The 21,452-nt window shown below is 34.6% G+C and overlaps 2 protein-coding genes across 2 annotated transcripts in view; one reads left to right on the top strand and one right to left on the bottom strand.

The window, feature by feature from the left end:
* Nucleotides 1-18,281, bottom strand: part of LOC134277297 (toll-like receptor 4) — a 28,310-nt gene extending 10,029 nt beyond the window's left edge. The window contains exon 1 of the mRNA XM_062759617.1: nucleotides 17,866-18,281. Within this exon, the coding sequence (XP_062615601.1) occupies nucleotides 17,866-18,202 (337 nt within the window). The 5' untranslated portion in view covers nucleotides 18,203-18,281. The remainder of the gene's footprint in view (nucleotides 1-17,865) is intronic.
* A 1,328-nt stretch (nucleotides 18,282-19,609) lies between these two features.
* On the top strand, nucleotides 19,610-21,445 carry LOC134277296 (putative amidohydrolase YtcJ; the record flags this gene model as incomplete). The annotated part of the gene is given in 2 exon segments (XM_062759616.1): nucleotides 19,610-21,195; nucleotides 21,198-21,445. Coding segments are annotated over 2 exon segments (1,785 nt in total), but the record flags the coding sequence as incomplete, so codon positions are not given.
* Nucleotides 21,446-21,452: the final 7 nt, after the last annotated feature.

Below are 21,452 nucleotides of genomic sequence, written 5' to 3'. Positions count from 1 at the left end.
ATGTTCAAGAAACATAATGTTACTAATTATATACATAATGAAACAATACACATCTCACAACACCTCCCCCCTTAAAAAGTTTGAATGTCAATGAAAACTTATATTATTAAAATAAAAGTTATGTACATTAATACAAAATCTAATATGTTTATGATACTCTTGACAAGGCGTCTGCAATAACATTGTCTTTGCCTTTGATATGCTTAATTGTTATGTTGTATTCTTGTAACAACAAACTCCATCTAGTCAGTCTTTGATTTTATTTGACAATTTATGCAAAAATGAGGGGGTTGTGATCCGTATATACAAGAATTGGATGCAAAGTAACATTCAGATAAACATCAAAATGTTGTAAGGCTAACAACAAAGCAAGGCATTCCTTTTCAATGGTGGAATACTTTTGTTGACATTTTGTAAGTTTCTTTGAAAAATAAGAAACAACTCTATCTACCTTATCACTATGTTCTTGGAAATAAAGCTGCCCCGATTCCAACATCACTAGCGTCAACAGTAAGCTTAAATTGCTTAGAAAAATCTGGAGTTGACAGAACTGGGTTGCTCATAAGGACAGATTTGATTTTTTGAAATGATTTTTCACAGTCCTTTGTCCATTCAAAATTAACCCTCTTCTGCAAAAGATTTGTAAGTGGACTTACAACTGAGGAAAAATTTGGACAAAATTTTCTGTAAAACCCAGCCATGCCCAAAAACCTCATTAACTCTTTCTTGTTTGTAGGAATTTTTCACTTTGCAAGAGCTTCCACTTTGCCGTAATTGGTGTAACATAACCTTGACCTACTTTATGACAAATACTCTACATAAGCATGACAAAATTCGCTCTTCTCAAGATTCACAGTTAAGTTTGCTTTAGCTAAAATGTCAAATAAAGCACGCATGATTCGAAGATGTTCGTCCCATGTGTCACTGTATATGATGACATTTCAATGTACGTGCCGCATCCCTCAAGGTCTTGAAGAAGGGAGTGAATCATCCTTTTTTTGCGTTTTTCATGCCAAAAGGCATTACTTTATACTGGTAAAGTCACTGGAGCAAAAGCAGATATTTCTTTTGCTCTTTCTGTTAACGGCACTTGCCAGTAGCCTTTCAACAGGTCAAATTTACTGACAAATTTCGTTTTTAAATATTGTCAATACAGTCATCGATTCTAGGTATTCTAAATGAAAGTTTTCCAGTAACAGAATTCACCTTTCTAAAGTCTGTACATAACGGTAGGTACGTCTCTGTTAGGTACAAGATATACACGGTGAGCTCCAATCACTTTTAAGGTTCAACAATGTATTGTCCAAAAAATACTGCACTTCCCTTTTCATGTTTTTTATTGATTGAGAGAGACGGATGTTATTTGATAGGCAGAATTCTCGCCAATATAACATCATGACAAGCTGCATTAGTTTTTTTTGGAACATCGATTAAATTTGATGGTACTCATTCATCAAGTTTTTTTAACTTGTTCTTTTTGGTGAATGTTCAAATGTCCAATTTGAATAGGAGAACATTAATTAGCCAAAACTTTATCCCTTTAAACGAACACTCTGATTACATCTTTCTCATTCATTTCTACACTCGTATCACTTTCAATACAATTTTGAACAGTATTAGCATTGGCTTGGAAACTGGTTTTACAAATTTCGGTCACACCTTTCAATATCTTTTATCATTTTGTACAAACCCATTTCTCTTTAAAGCCAAAAAAACTTATAATAATTTACATAAAATTTTACTTTCAATTTCATAAGGGCCATAAAATCTGGCCTGTAAAGGATGACCAGGAATAGGTAAAAATACAAGAACCTTATCACCTGACTTAAACACCCTATTTCTGGCATCTTTGTCATACCACATTTTCGTTTTCATCTGAGAACTTTTCAAATTTTCTTGTGCTAATGTACAAGCATTGTAAAGTTCAATAGACACATTTTTCTAAAAGATGTAAGATCATTTAGTTTCATCAAACATTTTCATTTCAAAGGACCTCTAACTGTATTTATTGTGTCCAATTTTCTTGGACTATTTTTGTCTTTGAAATGGACTGCTTCTCGTGCAGCAAATTAGTACAAGATGAACATGATCATTTATCTTTCTCATTGATAAAATAGTCTTCAGCAATAATGTTTTTAAGGTCTGGTGAAAACAAAACATTTTGACTCAGGATGATAAGCATTTCACAGATCTATATTGCCTTATTATAACTCATGCATGAAGTGTTATAATTTCGAAAAAATTTGAGCCTTGATTAACTGAATTGCCTTTGGTTAATACAAAACTGAAAAACTTGGTTATTAACTATTTCTTTGCCTTTATATTCCATAAGAGGTATCCCTTCAGGAAACCGAGTGGACGTACACAAAATGGTTTAAATACTGGTTTCCAGATCTATCATCAAAGGTTCTTGACAATCCACCAACATTTAAAAGTTCTTCAAAAGATGAATCTTCCGGTGGAGAGTCAAATATATTTTTTACCTATAATCTTTTATAGACATGTCACAGACTTACAAAAAATCAGGCATCCTTCCTTAGCTTAGGCCATATAAAAATGACTCAAAATCCTTTTATGACCTTATTTTACCTAATTTGACCAGCCATAGGTGTATTTGAGATAAACTTTCGACATAAGCAGCTGGGACCACTTTTGAACAACACGCCACACTTCATCTGGGGAAGCTTTCATGATGTTATCGCCATTTTCGAATAAGGATGCCATCTTTCATATAAAAGCATTCTCCAACTTTAATAGCCTCAAAGTGCCCTTTTAAGTTCCATGATATCTGGGTTTTATGTTGTTAGAGAGTAAACGTTCTCCCTGATGTCCTTGCCTTGGCATATTGGATATAACTCATCATGGTACCACCAAATTTTGGTAACAGTTGTTTCTTCTCTTTTCTTGATATTGTGTGGTTCCATGCTGGTTTGAGTGCCATCAAGGTCAGATAAGAAAGTTCATTCAAATCAATATCAACAGAGGAATTCGTTCGTCAAACCCTTGCGTATGGTCTGTTTCCATTTATGCGGAAATCTTATATGCCATCGTTTTTCTAACATAATTATAAATGTCATCATCTTCATCATCGCACATGACATTGGAAGTTGATTTTCTCACAAACTATAGGATCAGGTACAACCTTTTTTGGAGAAATCGTTGCCTAACAACAAAGAAATGCCTTTCTACGGGAAGAACAGGTATACTTAAAGATCCAGTAACTAAATCTGACTTCAAACTAATTCATGCAAGGGAACATCAAACATTTTCCACACCCTTAATAAAACTTGACCCACCAGTAGAAGATTTATTACAATAATTTTGATTTTCTGTGCAGCATAGTATCTCTCAAAATCTGCATGTTTTATTTCATAAAGTCACCGAGTAAACAAATCCCTAGACATAAAGGGCTTATAATCCTATAGAATCAATGAACTGGACTGTCCCTGGTCATCAGGAGTGTGATTTAATTTTAACTAAGGCTTCTCTTTCACCTGTTTTGAAAAGTACAATTTGTGGTTGTTGTTTTATCAAAATTTTTTTCTCTTAAGTTTAAAGCATTCACTGATCAGATGACCTTTTTTCTTACAATAACTACAAGTAGGAAGCAATGTTTAAGATTTTAAAACGTCCTGTACCGGACTTAGAAAACCTTGGGATGGAGACTAACTTGTGAAAGAAATTGACACCCTGAACCACTCTTTTTATATGTGTCTGAATTGGTAGAATTACTGCTAGTCTGAAAAGAACAAAATTCTTTTTATATGATGCTGCCTCTTCAAGGAGTTTTGGACAATCTTATTTCTAAATGTGTTTTCAAATCTTGAGGAACACATTCCTTAAACTGTTCTACCAGGATTTGGCGAAATTAGCAAAGGTTTTATCATTTCTTATTTAAACCAGTGATAATAAATCTTCTTTCTCAACGTGAAAATTTCAAAATGTTTGATTATCAAACTTCCTAAAAACTTTCTGAATTTTTGTCATATGCTTCAAAACTAATTCATATGCTTTTAATATTGCTGCTTTGACCTTCTCATAGTCTGAACTTCAACTACCCCTAGTGCATAGTATTCCTCAGCTGCTTTGCCAACCAGTACACTTTGTAACATTGTTGACCAAACATGTTGTGGCCATTTAAGATTCTCTGCGACTTTTTCGAATTGGGGAAAATATTTGTCTACAGATTTTTCTTGAAATTTTGGAATAGAAAGTGTATTTTTTGCTGCATCAAATTCATTCTTGACAAATAAGGGTTCTGGTTTCTGCTGTAATCTTAATTTCTCTAACTCAAAGTGCTCATGTCTTTCTAATTTGTCTAATTCAAATTTCCGTTCACGCTCTCGTTCTTCTCTTTCTCTTTCTCGCTCTTCTCTTTCAAATCGCATTTTCTCTAACTCTAATTGAAACATATTTGTCATTTTGTAAGAGCCTAATTCTGATTTAACCGTATATTCTGGAATATCGTATTTTTCAAAAATGTTTTCATCTACTAGTTTGTTTGCAACCTTAATTCTAATGTCTTGCTTTTTCTGAGAGGATTTAACATCTAACCCAAAATGCAAACCTAATGCGATCAAGTCATCCTTTTTTAACGTATCAAAAACCTGAACACTTGGCGAACTAAGAAAGTTTGTGACCGAAAATACCATGTTGATTTCTGCTGGCTTATAATTAAATTTAACGGTTCAATAAACAAAGTTCTGACAATAAACTGCAAAAGTGCAAAAATTCTTGATAGACGAGCCCCCAATTCTGTTATGGGTCAGAATTACCCGAAATGCCAGCAAAGATCAATAACACAATTTAAACTTAACAATAATTTATTTACAGTGGTATATAATAAGTATATGAAACATAAAGTACAAACTTAGCAAGAATCTAAAAATACATACATCAGAGTGTCCGTTGCTTACAATGTCCCAGTGAAAATATATCCCATTTATATCTCAACAGTGCTTATACGACAAAAGTATTTATGCATCGAATTGACAGGGTATTTATACAGTATCATAAATCTAGAATATTCTAGAAATTGTTAAAACATGATATTACTGGATTACAATCTGGACATACACAAAATTCAGGAATGTTCTAGAAACAATTAATATCTGGAATGTTCAAGAAACATAATGTTACTAATTATATACATAATGAAACAATACACATCTCACAACAATGGTCAATTTCATCTGCTACATGTATGTGTTTTGTTAATCCACCAAAACACTGAATTTTTATTTTACAGTCAGTTTAAATTAAATGATCATAAGAACTAGAGACATTGGTAAATGATATTAATGTGCATAACCCATTGATATATTTTTTACTTCCGCATTAAATCAAGTTAATAAAAAATATCACAACTTCAAGATAAGTAATGACCTCAAAAACCATTGCACCTATAAAATTCGAAAAGAAACACACTATGTATTTTGAATGAATTCTAGAAATACTTTAAATTTAAGTGCTAGAATAGATATTGAATGAAGCTTGTTATGTAAATAAATGGAGCTCAAAATATATCATACAGTGGGCAAAATATTATGACACATGAACACAAGTAATTCAGGCTAGATATTCGAACAAATTCTGACAGTAATGGAAAATGATTGTTTAAACAAGACGATTCTGATTTTAAAAAATTAAAAGATATTAATTTGTTCTATTAATGGTGTAATTTTGTTAACAAAAAATTATTTTGCGTAATTTTGTTTTGTTATATTTTTTTCTTTAATGATGATTTGTACTGTACTTCCTATAAATATGTGCATAAAGATATATTTCAACTCTATTCATTGATTACACATTTTAATAATTAATGTTATTAGTGTGTTTATTTGCTTTTCTTTATTTTCATTTAGGTGTAAATATATAATATTTAACTATCTTAAATGTTATTTCCTGTTTAGAAAGAAGTTCATTTCTTTTATCAAAATACAAATATAAGAGCTTAGCTTTCAATTGGTCATTAAAACAGACAAATCGCAGATAAACTGAAGACAGAATTCTAATAGCATATCCTGTTAAACAGCGTGTGCCCTGGAGTGTTTATTTCCTAGTGGAATATTCAACCTTGGTGATATTTTACAATATTCTGGAATTAACAAGTATAATTTTATACACTCTTTTAGGAAAGAGAAAAGTGATTGGACTTTTAAAGAGTTCTTGAGATATTTGGTGTTAGAACGACCACAACTTTTCTTAAGAGCACCTCATTTAAACAATAAAATGCTTTCTTTGGTTGTTATTACGGGAATAAATGTCGCAGCTATTGCAGAAAAAAATACATTGCCTGCGTAAGCGGGTTATGTAATTTTTTTCTGCAAAAGCTTGGAAATTCATTCACGTATTAAAAATCAAAGAAGGACATTTTATTGTTTATATTTGTAGGACTCCAAAGTGCAATGGGACTCCAAAGTCCGATGGTTACGCTAAAGTCCGATGGTCTGCGCCAAACCCCGATGGTTTGACACGCCAAAGTCCGATGGTGGTTAAAAAAATTCCCGTTTACGACGCCATAGTACTAATGCGCAAAAATGCGATGTCGCGCGATGCCAAGGCCCGATTGTTTAAGATAAATACAAATAATATTTAATGCAAAGACTAACCCTAATCTTTTGGATATAGGTGCGAGACTAAAACGTATCAGTTGAAAAATATGTAACAGCTATAAGCTAGATATCTTGGATGGGTACAGGACTAACCCAAATCAATCCAAAAGTGTGCGAGGACTAAGCATAAAATCTGTCGGGTGAGTTGGAAGAGACACATTGTGCAAGAACCAACGCTTATCTGTCGAATGGTGTACAAAGACTAACCCTAATAGCTCTGGTGGGCGAAAATAATAAGCAAAATCAGTAAAATTGTATGCGAGACAAATGCTAAATCAATGGATTTTGAAAGAAGGACAACGTCATGACGTCGGACTATTGTGACGTCATAAACGTTGATTGTTCCTTCGCACCATAGGACTTTCGCGTGTCAGACCATCGCAGTTTAGCGCAGCGTGTCTCATAGGAAACGAGCCATCGGACTTTGGCGTGACTATCGGACTTTGACTTCCCTAAAGACACCGAGCCATCGGGGTTTGGCGCAGACTATCGGGGTTCGGCGAGACCATCGGACTTTGGCGTCACCATCGGACTTTAGAGTCTTACATATTTATATATGTTTAAATAATCATTTTAAGTAGGGTAAAAAGGGTTAATTATTGCATTGATGACATGAACGTTTTAGTACATTTTATTGGTGGAACAGCAACTGATCACGAAATCTGTACAGGTGACATTCCTAGTGTAGTTTATGCTCTAATTAACGCAATGCGTTTTCTTAACAATTAAAGGAGGTAATATTCATTGGATGAAAATATAAATTGTTAATGTAAATAATTTTTTAGCAAATTTGCGAGTTCATTGCATTCTCAAAATATTTTTCTTAAAAATAAATTACCAATAAGAAAATGTAAACATAGCAGTGGTATTTCGCAAAGTTTTGAAGCGTAAAAATTAATCAACACCGTTTTGACCCGAATTCGCAAAATAAAATCGACGTAAAAATTTCCAGATTTACGGTAATGTAATGCCATTTTAGCTACATGTATATAATACAATGAAAAACTTACTAGAATTTGCACACTATATAATGAAGAAAGACTTCATGTAATAAAACATAATACCACAAATAATAAAGAGAACGCTGAATGTAATGCTTAATCCTCATAAAACATAATTTCGACACATGGAGGGAATTACATCCTTATATGAAAAGTTCGAAACTTTTTATAGTGTATATGAATATTGTAATTGATGAATGTTTTACTGTATTCAGAGAATGCAAGAGCAAATGAGTCATTTCTTGTTATATTGCAGTTGATTCATTTTACTTTCAAGGACTAGTCAGCCTCAAATTCAATGTTTTCACCCGTTTATTTAAGGAATATCTGTCGAATTTTGTGGTTTCATGATATGATCAATCGAGTTGTTAGCGTGTTAAAATTTGCATAAATGTTAAATGCATTTATGCATAAAATTATCACAAAAGTTAATAGATTGATCATCGTCATGAAACCAAAAATCTTACAGTCAGTCGTTATATTTATAGGCTCTTGATTCAGTAAATTCACGTACTCTAAGTCCCATTTTTGTCTCTATTTGTCCCGACCCACATGTGATTTTTTTTAACTGCGCCTATCGATGAACCAGATGACTTATGTATAGAAAAGTTACGATTACTATTTGTATCGGTAACTTGATCCGAAAAGTCGTATTAGTAGAACAAACTGGACGCGAAGCGTGATAAGCGAAACATGATGCGGTCATTCGGATCAAATGCTATTATAATGATAAATTTATTATTTACCCCCTTAGAACTAGCTAAATATAGTAAATTCAAACTTTAGAGATCAATTATACATTATTTATCTATAATCAAACAAACAATAATGTCAATAAACTTTTTAATACGAATGGAAAAAACGCCATGTTTCTGTGTAGTACAGTTTCAGAGAGTGGCGATATGGATTTAGAAAACCGCAGAATGGTGATCCGGAAAGTCGGTTGACGACGTCAAATGATTGCGTAAAATCAAAAGTAAAATTTAGTGATACACAGCTCGGTATATAATAAATGTGTATATTTTAAAATATGTACTGAAATCTTTGTCTGTTCAGATGCTTTAAAAGTAAGGAATTTTTATAATACGGATCAGATCTTCCCAGAATGCATCCCGTAAGCAGGGGTCTTCGAGAGGATAGTCGATGAAAGATTTCTGATCCATAAAATCCTTTATTTTCATATTACATCCACCCTCGAAAATATCTGGCATGAGAATGAGATGGACAGACCACAAATATCCCTTTCTTTCATGCTTTCCATTTTTGCCATGTTCATTTCATATGTTCGCCATCTTGATTTTAGGTACGCTTTTGATATTACACAAAAAGTTTTCCTACTGTTACTTATACCTTTCATGACATGAATTTTGGTATCACCAAGGTGAAAGTGAATATCACGCATAGAAAATTTTAATCAATTTTCCTCCAGTTTTGGTCTTAATTTCTTAAAAACAAACGCCTCATTAACATATGAGATGTATGCATGGTAGGAATATGACAAAGTTCTTAGCATCCTGCAAGTATTACCCTCTGTTGAATCATATGCAACTTTTTGTTGAGAAGACTTATTGACAATTTTGACCTAGAAAAGATGTATGAAAGTGAAATATTATTTGAACTGAAAAAAGTTGTTATTCGATTAATTGAGAAATCCAGGGTAAAAGATTAATCATATGTTTGATCCTGAAACTCACATGAGACAGCTCGTAAGTTTAAGAACTTTAAATTCAGCCATGGATTAAAAATACAATCTGGTAAATGCAAAAGTTTGTTGCTGGAGAGATTAGAACCTCCAGCTAGAGTTGATTTTTAAATAGCGGCCAGCTGTATTGATAAAATGTTTCTGGCCATGTTTATAAATTTCAGACTGCTGTAAAAGCTGGAGATATATTAGAGCAAAAGTTATTCGAAAAATTTACCCTTTCAAGCATTTCAAAGCCAAATAGAAGTCTATTCAAAGAAAACAAGAAATTGTTCTGTGCGTGTAAATTCTTCACATTTTTTTCACTTAACCTTAATTTTGGTATTCTGCCGTAAATTTGCTAGAATTGCATAGAATATTTCAAGTTTCGGTGGCATATACACTGTTACATATGAAGAACGAAATTCAAAATGTGACTTAGAACATCTTGCACACATTGACACTTGGGAGTTCAACTCTTTCTCTTCGTTACTTATTTCAAAAACAAAGGTAAAATACTTTGGTGGTTTCAAAAGAAAAGTCATATTTAATTCCTTCAAATTATGCAGGGTGTGAAATTCAAATAAAATTATTCCTGTTGTAAGGCGATTAAGCGCAAAAGACAACCTCTCACGCATTTTTGGCTTGTTTGAAAAAAAACCCTTTACCAGTTACACATGAATTAGCTTAAGTTTGCGAATGTAACACGGTTACAGTAACTCTGTTCCTATTACTATAAGACAACGAATAGCGTCAGCGCGAAATGTTTGAATAGAAGTCTCTTTTAGACCATAAGTAACGTTTGAGAGAAAAACAAATAGGAATGCTTTATTATGAGAGATAATATCCTCTTCCTTGTTGGTTTGAATGAATCATTTCAAAGAAGCATACAAAGGTTAAAGGCATTGCGGTGAATCATCTTTCATATGATTCTACACATGCAAAAGAGTCCAAAGGAAAGAAAAGGCTATTTCAGTATTTCTAAAGGTACAACAAACAAATCCCTTTTAAAATATTAAATTGGACACAATTGATTTAATTATTAAAAAAGTAAAAAAAAACCGCAGATTGTCTGATTAATAGTCGTTCAGAAATAAACACTAAATTAGCAAATTTATTCTTATAATCTTCATTTCCAAGTAAAAAGGCTAGACTTTTTATCATCAACAGTTGAGTCAAAACTCTAAGAATTAAAATCTAATTTGAAGATGAAAATATTAAGATACTTCGATGCTCCTCCAGAAAGGATAACTCTTTAATCTATAATTTAATTTAACAAGAGGCCCAGGGGCCACAGCGCTCACCTGAGCACATCGGGCTTGAATTTACTCCCCCCCCCCCCCCTCCAGGCGTTCATCATTTGAACAAACTACCTACCTGAGGATGATTCCATATAAATATCACTAATCATAGCTTTGAAGTACTTGAAAAGAAGATTTAAAAAGGTTTCCCTATATATCCCTATGTAAAACTTGGGTCGGCCATTTTGGCCCCACCCTACCCAAGGGGGTCATGATTTGAACAAACTTAAATCTACACTACCTGAGGATGATTCCACATGAGTTTCATCTTTCCTGGCCCAGTGGATCTTCAGAAGGATTTTTAAAGATTTTTCCTATAAATTCCTATGTAAAACTATGGTCGGCCATTTTGGCCCCACCCTTGCCCCGGGGGTCATGATTTTAACAAACATGCATCTACACTACCTGAGGATGATTCCACATGAGTTTCATCTTTCCTGGCCCAGTGGTTCTGGAGAAGAAGTTTTTTAAAAGATTTTTCCTATAAATTCCTATGTAAAACTTGGGTCGGCCATTTTGGCCCCACCCTAGCCCCGGGGGTCATGATTTGAACAAACTTGAATGTACACTACCTGAGGATGATTCCACATGAGTTTCATCTTTCCTGGCCCAGTGGTTCTGGAGAAGAAGATTTTTAAAGATTTTTCCTATATATTCCTATGTAAAACTTGGGTCGGCCATTTTGGCCCCACCCTTGCCCCAGGGGTCATGATTTGAACAAACTTGAATCTACACTACCTGAGGATGATTCCACATGAGTTTCATCTTTCCTGTCCTAATGGTTCTTGAGAAGAAGATTTTTAAAAATTTTTCCTATATATTCCTATGTAAAATTATGGTCGGCCATTTTGGCCCCACCCTTGCCCCGGGGGTCATGATTTGAACAAATTAGAATCTACACTACCTGAGGATGATTCCACATGAGTTTCATCTTTCCTGGCCCAGTGGTTCTGGAGAAGAAGATTTTTTTAAAGATTTTTCCTATAAATTCCTATGTAAAACTTGGGTCGGCCATTTTGGCCCCACCCTTGCCCTGGGGGTCATGATTTGAACAAATGTGAATGTACACTACCTGAGGATGATTCCACATGAGTTTCATCTTTCCTGGCCCAGTGGTTCTGGAGAAGAAGATTTTAAAGATTTTTCCTATATATTCCTATGTAAAACTTGGGTCGGCCATTTTGGCCCCACCCTTGCCCCGGGGGTCATGATTTGAACAAACTTGAATCTACACTACCTGAGGATGCTTCCACATGAGTTTCATCTTTCCTGGCCTTGTGGTTCTGGAGAAGAAGATTTTTTAAAAATGCCATTAATTTTTAACAAATTTATGATTATCTCCCCTTGGAAAAGGGCGTGGCCCTTCATTTGAACAAACTTGAATTCCCTTTACCCAAGAATACTTTGTGCCAAGTTTGTTTGAAATCGGCCCAGTGGTTCTTGAGAAGAAGATGAAAATGTGAAAAGTTTACGACAACAACGACGACAACGACAACGACAGACGACGGACAAATTTTGATCAGAAAAGCTAAAAAGTCTCAAAATAAATCCTGAAAATTAAAACTTCTCATGCAACAATTTTCATTTTATAAATCTGAATGTGCCTGAAGGATCTTTGTAGTTCTCAGAAAAGTCTTATAAAAAGTCAAATTTTTTACTCCATAAATGTATTTTAAAACAAGAGGCCCACGGGCCTTATAGGTCACCTGAGTATTGTGGACCAACTTTCAAACAATTAAATTTGGTTCGTGTTTAAACCGGAGGCCATGAAATTCACAATTTACAATTTTGAAAGCGGCACCATTGCTTATCATAATTATTAACTTAGCATGCTTACTCTATTTACTTAAAACCCGAGGTAGATCAGAGTAACAAAGAGAAAATGCACTTCCACTTTATAACCAGTTGTGCACCTCACCCCAAAGGAACCACTGACCCAGGGCCATATATTTCAAAATTTTGCAAATTTTATCATAAAATGGTTGATTAATACCAAAGAGCAGATTTCAAAGCATTAATTTATTTTCAGGCTATGTAACCACCCCCCCCCCCCCCCACTTTGACCCTGGGGGCATTAAAAACCACTTTGCTAGATGCACCTTTCTTCATCATAAATATATATATACTTGGATCATTGGCTTAAAACCCAGAATCAAAGAAAAATATTTACAAAGACTAAATGTATTTTTACTATATAATCAATAGAGCCTCGACTAAACACCAGAACCCCTGACCCTGGGGCTATAACATTCACAACTTTGGAAGAGGCACTCTTGCTTATCATAACTATGTGTTATGATTAGTTAGTTAGCTAGTTAGTTAATCTAATACCCAGGAGCAGAGAAGAAGATTTTCAAAGAAATAATACATTTTCACTACTGTATACAGGGTTATTTTCGCCCCGTGTTATTTTCGCCCTTTCATATTCGGAAACAAGTGTGCCCCGTTCTAAATTCGCCCAGAAAGATTTCTGTTTAAGATATTATACTGTTTACTTTGAGTTCGCCCCGTTTTAAATTCGACGAGGGCGAAAGGGGCGAAAATTATCTATAGAGCCCCGCCCTAGCACTAGAACCCCTGACCCTGGGGCCATGAATTTCACAATTTTGGTAGAGGACTCGATGCTCATTACATTCATGCCAATAGTTTGCCTGCTTGATGTCCAGGAGTAAAGAAGATTTTTAAAGATTTCATTAATTTTAGTCGTTTTGGCCCCACCCCTCAGGCCCCAGGGAGGCGGGGACCATGAAATTCACAATTTTTGTTTCCCTTCACCCATAGATGCTGTATACCAAATTTGGTTGAAATTAATTCAGTGGTTTCAGAGAAGAAGCTGAAAATGTTCAAATGTTAACACACGACGCACGACGGACGACGACGGACGAAAACGGATAGCAATAGGTCACCTGAGTTACTCGGGTGACCTAATAAGTTATTCAAATAAATTGAGGTTCATTTTATTCTAACAATAGAAACCAATGATAATTAACATGATATGGAATAAGAAGTGATTAATGGTGTTTTGCAATGAAAGGAAAATCTTAATACACTAAGATTTGTAAAATGATCGAAGTAAATAAAAGCAAATAAAGCACTTTATATGTATAAAATATATGTACATGTAATTTCTTCAAAAGCCATGCACGATACCTAGGATTTTTATTTCTAAAATGTGTTTGTTGATCAAACTTGCATTAGAAAATTTATAGTAGGTGTTTTATGCGAATTTTAAAAAAAATTATTTGATTTACTAATATGTAAAAGGATTAACATTAAAGATTAAGAACCCTCTCTACACCGCACACTTAAGCCTTCTGATTCTATGGTATTTTTCTGCGATTAGAGTCTGCCCTTAGATCTTAATTCTAACAAATAGAAATTTACAGTAAATTACTCAATTTGTAATTATTTCAAGTATTCTTAACAATTTAAAAGGTCATGATAAATTAACTGAACATGTCGTTTACATGTATTTTCCCTATGGATTGATTGATTGTATATTCTTGAACGTTGCTCTCGAGAATTTTTCAGTCATATGGAGACGTCACCGTATTCCGGTGAAGAGCACTAAATTTTGACCTTTACTCGACACTCAGGGCCATTAAGCAGTAAGGGATCTCTATCGTGCCAACGCCAGTCGCTGACATGGGGCCTCGGATTTTAAGGACTTATCCGAAGAACCCGCAACTTTCACTTCAAAGTGCCGAGCGCATGACGAAGGAACAGTTGCTACCCATTTATTTTATCGACTTAGGTCAGTCGCGGCTGAGATTCGAACTCACGACCTCCCGATCACGAGCGAGCTCTCTATCGACTGAACTACCGCGTCCGGTTTTTCACTATGGAAGTAAACAACAGTGAATTCTTCACTGATACTGTGTTGATAAATGTCACGCACCATACAGTGAAAATTAGGTAGATAAGCTCAATATTGACTCCTTTATACAATATATTTTTCGCGGTATCCAAAAAAAAAAAAAACATTTTGCATTTGTGTAGAGAGGGTCCTTAAGTTTGAAGAATTGTAGTGGGTAAAAAAACGTAAATTTTATAATCGTACGCGTGACACGATAAGTACTTAATAAAAAAAACATACACTCTTGATAAGTGATTGTTTTACACAATAAATAGATTTTTAAAAACCTGTTAACCTGGTAATTGTCTTATATAAGTCTACTTTTTTTATCTAAGATAATTTTAGAAGCGTCGAGTTTGATCTGATGATCCGCGCCTGTCAACAAGACGTGATACGACCCTTCGGATCAAGTTACTGCTAAAATGATAAATTTATTATATACCTCCTCATAACTAGCAAAATATAGCAAGAGAAATCTTTAGAGATCAATTGTTTAACATTTATTCAAAACACAAAGCATAATAACAAGGGAATTTTTAACGCGCAAGAAAAATAACGTCATGTTTCTGTGTAAAACGTCCTCAGTCTCAGAGAGCGGTGATATGGATTCAGAAAACCACAGTGTGGTGATCCGGAAAGTCTTATTACGAAGTCACGTGATAACGTAAAATCAACAGTAAAATTGAGTGATATACATTAGGTATGTAATAAAGTTTGTTACTTACTGAGTTGCTTACTATGTCTGAATAAATTGTCAGATATCTTCTGTCTATATTGCTTTTGGCTGCATAGACTGTTCACAAGAACTTACAATATTAAATTTTGATGAAAACCTAAGCGAAATGTTCCCTTTAAAAAAAAAGAAAGACTTTATAACAAAAATTCAATTTGTTTATTTAATTTTTTTTTTATATCAAATGACTATACTGTATATAGACTTATTTTTCGACCCGTGTTTATATCATTTCGCCTTTTCATACTTGCGAATATTTCTGCTCTAGTGCCAAGACACAGATACATATCATTAATATTATAGTTTGAATTGTTAACACATGTCTTTCCTTGGATATAAATCTCAAATCTAAATGCTAAAAGTTTTTATTTTATGAGCAACAACACTGGAAAAGTCCTTCCAAAATATATCCAGTTCATCCATTGATTCCTCAGAAGGATAATGACAAAAAAGGTTTTCATTGATCAAATCCTTCAGGGAATTCGGACATTTTCGCTTTAAATCGTAGGCTCCCGGAAGAATGATTAAATATACGTAATGAAGTCCTCCTCTCTTTTTTATACCCTCTAGTTTTGCCATGTTTAGTTCGTAATCCCTCCAGCCAGACTTTAGATAAGATTCCGAAACAACACAGAGTGTCATTTTGCTGCTCTCTATCGCGTCCATTATATTGTCAGCTTTATCACGACCTGCTAAAAAGTCTCTCGCGAATGCAGACGTTAAGGTTTAAATCTTGTAATTTCAACAGAAGTGTATTCATAACAAGTTCTCGATCCCGGGCAGAATATGAAATAAATATGTCATATGTGTAGTTCAATCGGTTTCTCTGATATAATATTTGCATATATCGACCTCCTGTCTTCATTTTTTGCTTACATTGATATATGGTAAATCTTATTGTCCAAATATTTCTTTTCACTAACATAGCGATGACCACGAAAACTAAAATGGTCAAGACTATGGATGCAACAATGTAGAATGTGGTGTAAGATCGGCATTCCACTACCAATGATTTAAGAGATACAACAGGATCGCTGAAATTGAAATTTTTCTGACTTTTTATGGCACATTCGTAGTCATCAAATCTTTTGAAATTTTCTTTATGTTTAACCATCCACTGGATGTATGGAACATTTTCACACGAGCAGTCAACGTTATTCCCAGATAGATCTATGGACGTGTTTTTCAGCCTTATCAAATCACTCAGTTCCTGTCTGATTTCATGCCTGATAGAATCTATTCTATTTTCAGATAAATCAAGATGTACTAAGTGATGCATATGTCCAACGTGAACATTCAACTCAGAAAGTTGGTTATTGTTAAGAATCAATGTCCTGATATTCCGAGATCTTTTCAATAGTAAAGACGGCAAATGATAAATCTTATTGGAGCTTAAGTCCAATGTTTCTAACGAAACCAAATTTATAAATATAAGTCCACTCATGTCTCTTTCAAGATTATCTCCAACCGAGTTTCTAGAAATATTGAGATGTAAAAGTCCTGTTGCATTAACAAAGAAATCGGATGACAGTTTCGTAAAGAAATTATTCGAGAGATCAATAAGAGTAACGTTTTGTATCCCGTACATTGGTCCTATCCATTCATTCAATATATTATTTTGAAAGAACATATGCCTCAATTTCGGTGCAATTACACCAAATGCAGATATCTTGGAATACAGCCTACTATCGTTAACATAAATTGTTTGGAGATTTTCAGGAATATGTACAAATATAACTGGTTTCCAGTGAGAAACTTCAATCCTGTAGAATTTTCTAAAGTTCTGCAGAAAAGTTGAGAAATTTGTAGAATGACTGTGCTTTGTAATGTTAAAAGGCTACGGATCATCTTGATTTTCTTTGCAAAGTTCGAAGACTGCAGTCACGTATTCTGGTGGTTGAAACTGTAGACTCATATTAAACATAGTCAAATTATGAAAGCCAATAAAGTCTGCTATGTATGGACCTTGTAATAGTTTGTTCTCGGCCAAGGATAACCTTTCAAGGGTTGGTGGTAAATATCGCACAAGGCCTCTTTCGAACAGTTCCAATCTATTTCTGGATAAATTATCTCTTCTAACTTGGTTTTTCTCAGGTTCATGACATGGCGAATTAACAGTCTTTTTCCCAATCCCGTCAAACAATTAATATTATGTAAATAAAGTATTTTGATTGACGTCCTCTTTAGATTATATGTTATATTTGGGAGTGAAGCAAAACCTAATTCTTTGTTGTAAGAAATGTCCAACGATTTTAAATTCCTTAAAATTTCGAATGCACCTCTCTCAATATGTTTGATTTTACAAGATGATATATCTAGATATTGAAGATATGGTGTGTTGAGAAAAAAAGTCGTGTGTGATTTTTACAGTTTCATAATGTCCTCGTGAACCAGAGATGTCCAATAGACTAAGATTCTTCAGTCTGTAGAAACCTTCTGAAAGTAAAAAGTTGCCTACTGCATCCAATCGTAGTTCCTCTAACAAAATCAATTCACTGAGAATTTCTCCAATATAACTCCAGTTTCGTTGCATCTTTACAGAATTGTTTTTCAAGTTCAAAACTAACAAGGATTCTAAAGGCTGAAAAAGTCCTGGATAAAAATTCTTCTCATTTAGACTTAGTCTATTACTGGATAGATTCAAATACTTTAGCCTTGGGATAGTGTCAAAAGGATCACCTTTAAAGGAAAAAATGCTGTTGTGAGAAAGATCCAAATACAACAGGTTTTTCGGATAACTGACGGAAATATTTTCAATCGAGTTAAATTGAAGGTTAATCCAGACCACGTTATGTGGAAATATTGGAACTTGATTCAAGTGTAAATGAGAACAGTCTGCCTTAATGGACCCTTCGTCGAGTTTCAAACATTTACATGTTGCCTCACTGAAATTACAGGATTTCCATTTATCAGAGTCTTCACGGTCGGAACTAACTCCATACAGAGAACATGTAACAAGCAATGCATATAAAGTGCATGATATTTGGAAGAAACGGTATATACTAAACTTGGCCATATCGTTTAGGTTAATGTCCACTGCATAAGCCAGGGAAGTGAAAATAACTCTTATCGTATAAAATTAATAAACACGGAAGTTTACAGGGATGAATGGGGAAAAGAGCGTCATTGAAATTTTGGGTTAAAGGTTGTTTTTAAAGTATTCGTTGAACGCTAGCACTTCAATGAATATCTAAACATTAAAATCACGGACCTGAATTCATTGGAATCTACCAGGCATAACGTATCTGTATCTCAATATAGTCAATGCATGCATTATACATAACTACGATTTATCAGAGATGGTAAGATAGGGAAAATTGAAAATTAAAAAAAAAATGCACTACCCATTACATGTTTTGAGATGGAAAGAGAAAAGAAATATATTGAGAACTGTCTAAACACATTCGGGAAAAGGAATATTAATTTGTCTTTACTTTTGGACAGATCGAGTAAAATTTCATGAGATTGAAAGCGAAATAGATTTTATTTTAAATTTATTTTTTTTTTCAATACCTTAAGTAATATTTGAATAGGAGAACATATATAATAATTTGCATGTATTTGTCCCTATTAAGGGAGCAACAGGAAACAACATGCAGTTATATCTAGTCATCAGAACTTCAGTGTCTTTGAACATGGTTTCTCGAAGTATGCCGGGTCGCATGTTGTTGAAAGTGACAATCATGTTTTTAAAAAATCAACGCAAAAAAAAAAATGATAATAAATTCAAAAGGAAATATAAAACCTTCAATTAATAAGGAATTTGTTTAATTTCAAAGAAAATGTTTAAGAATTTTGACAGTTTTACCGTGTATATTAGAGTCCATTGCCTGTATTTCACTTTGTCTTGTCTAAAGACTACGAAGAATTGTTCATGGGCACCGAAGCAAAAACGTTGATGTTATTTAATACAATGTACATCTACATGTATGTGGTATATAACACATTATAGAGTAGGGAAAGCAACAATTTTGATTATTTTTTTATGCACATCCATGTTTATCATTATCTCAGTCTTCTTTAAATAACTTACACGAAGTATGCTGTTTTTTCGCATATTTTTCTTATTGCACTCAGATCAGAAAACTGTTGATTCAGATGTTATTCAATGGCTATTGTTTACATGTTAACGACTAAAACACCTGTTACGGAAGCTTAGTGGTGTGTAGTAATTGAGTTTTCAAAAAAGCAAATAAAAACATGAACAATTAATCATTACTGTATTTTACGTAGGATCTAATGTTGACCGTGTCACAATTGCAGTTTTGTGTTGAAAACTTCGTCAGCAAATAAAACGTTTCCGGGGTGTTATTGTAAAAATAATTTTAATTGTATTTTTATATCTATTTTTAAAAATAATATTGATTCTGTCTCGGTTGTGTTTCTGTAAATTCCTTCCTAGGTATAGATCCACCTTAAAAAGGTTTAAAAACTGGATTTTGTCAGTTTTTCGGAAAAGTGTGATCGGCAGCATGGAAATTGTGAAGTATTTGATGATTTTTGGAGTGCTTGGATTTGCAGCTGGGAAAAGTATTCCGCTTAACCAACAACTTTCTCGCAAAGTTCGGTTATTGAAGAGAATTCAATGCATACTCGGTGATCAGAAACAATGTGACCGAAGAGTTTTAAAACAAAGATGGTACAGGGAAGAAGTCAGTACAATATACATCCATGGGAAGATTTATACTGTTCACGGTCAACGCTGGAATGAAACTCCACAGGAAGCCATGGTTGTGAAAAACGGTAAAGTTAGTTTCATAGGAACATCCAATGAGGCTTTGGAGTATTTCACATGTCGGAGCACGGTGTTGAATCTTCATGGTGCAACAATACTTCCAGGATTCCATGATGTCCATATTCATCCCTTGGAGTCAGCGTCGGATGTTGGTGGTACATGTCAGCTGAAGCCAAACACAGACCCCGATAGTGAAGAATTTAAGAACATTTTCAGAACATGTGCCAAAAGGCAGATAGGAACAAAATGGATTCTTGGAGGCGGTCATTCAATATCAAGTATTTTGAAACACATCAGGAATGGTGGAAAACCACCAAGGAAGATAATTGATGAAGTTTTACCAGATGTCCCAGTTGTCATGTTGGAGGAAACATCGCACTCAGTTTGGGTGAATACCAAGGCACTCCAACTGGCTAATATCACAAAAAACACAACGAGAAGACCTGGTGGCGTTATCATGAGAGAACCTGTAACCAATGAGCCTAATGGAATTCTTCTTGAGGATGAGGGTATATCCATCATGGAATTTGCCTTGAAGCCAACAGCTGAGTTGGAGGAACTTAATTATCAAGGACTTATATATGGTCTTGAAAAATTAAACACTAATGGAATAACCTCAGTATGTGATGCCAGGTTGTTTTGGACTCGAAACCACGACAAAGCGTGGGATAGGGTATGTAGAGAAGACAAATTGACGGTGCGTGCTAATCTTGGACTTTGGGCATATCCACAGAAGGAAGATGAACACCAAATTCAAAAACTGAAAGATATGTATACAAACGGTAACCCGGATTGCTTCTTGAAGAAAAATCAAATAAAAGTGTACATTGACGGCTTGTTAGAAAGTACAACCGCGGCCATGGAGGAACCCTATTTGGAGAACTTGCATTTACCTGGTATTCCTGACAACAGAGGCATGAATATTTTTGACCAAGCACGTTTGACAAAGTATGTCAGAGAACTTCAGCACTTTGCTGCAGGCAAAGGCTTTGATTTCCATATTCATGCAATTGGCGACCGTGGTGTTCATCAAGCCCTGAACGCGTTCAATGATTCGTGGATCCAAGGCACTCGTCATCGAATGGCTCACCTGGAACAAGTTGATGAGATGGATATCGACCGCTTCGCACGTTTAAATGTCATTGCCGACTTCCAAGTCGCTGGAAACTTTACTCTACCCTCTTATCGAAAAGAACTTTCAAAATTGGTTGGAGAAAACAGGGCGTACAATTCCATTCCCGTAAAAAGCGTGTTTGACACTGGCGCTAAAGTGACAAAAGCAGCGACTGGGATGTCAGTGACCTGAACCCCTTTGTGGGCCTCCAGCATGCTATTTCTAGAGGACATCAGTCTATCACTATTAAATCAGCCGTGGAGATGTACACAATCAACGCCGCTTACGCCATGAGGCAGGAGGACGATGTTGGATCCCTGGAAGTAGGAAAACATGCCGATTTTGTCGTTATCGACACGGACATCATGGATCCTTCTAATAAGGACTCCATTTATCAAACCCAAGTCCTCCAAACCG

This window comes from Saccostrea cucullata, unplaced genomic scaffold (genome assembly GCF_032062105.1).
Source record: "Saccostrea cucullata isolate Sc308-1 unplaced genomic scaffold, CSIRO_AGI_Scuc_v1 ctg6531, whole genome shotgun sequence".
Lineage (NCBI taxonomy): Eukaryota > Metazoa > Mollusca > Bivalvia > Ostreida > Ostreidae > Saccostrea > Saccostrea cuccullata.
The sequence above is the reverse complement of the archived record's forward strand: the minus strand, read 5'-3'. Positions and strand labels throughout refer to the sequence as shown.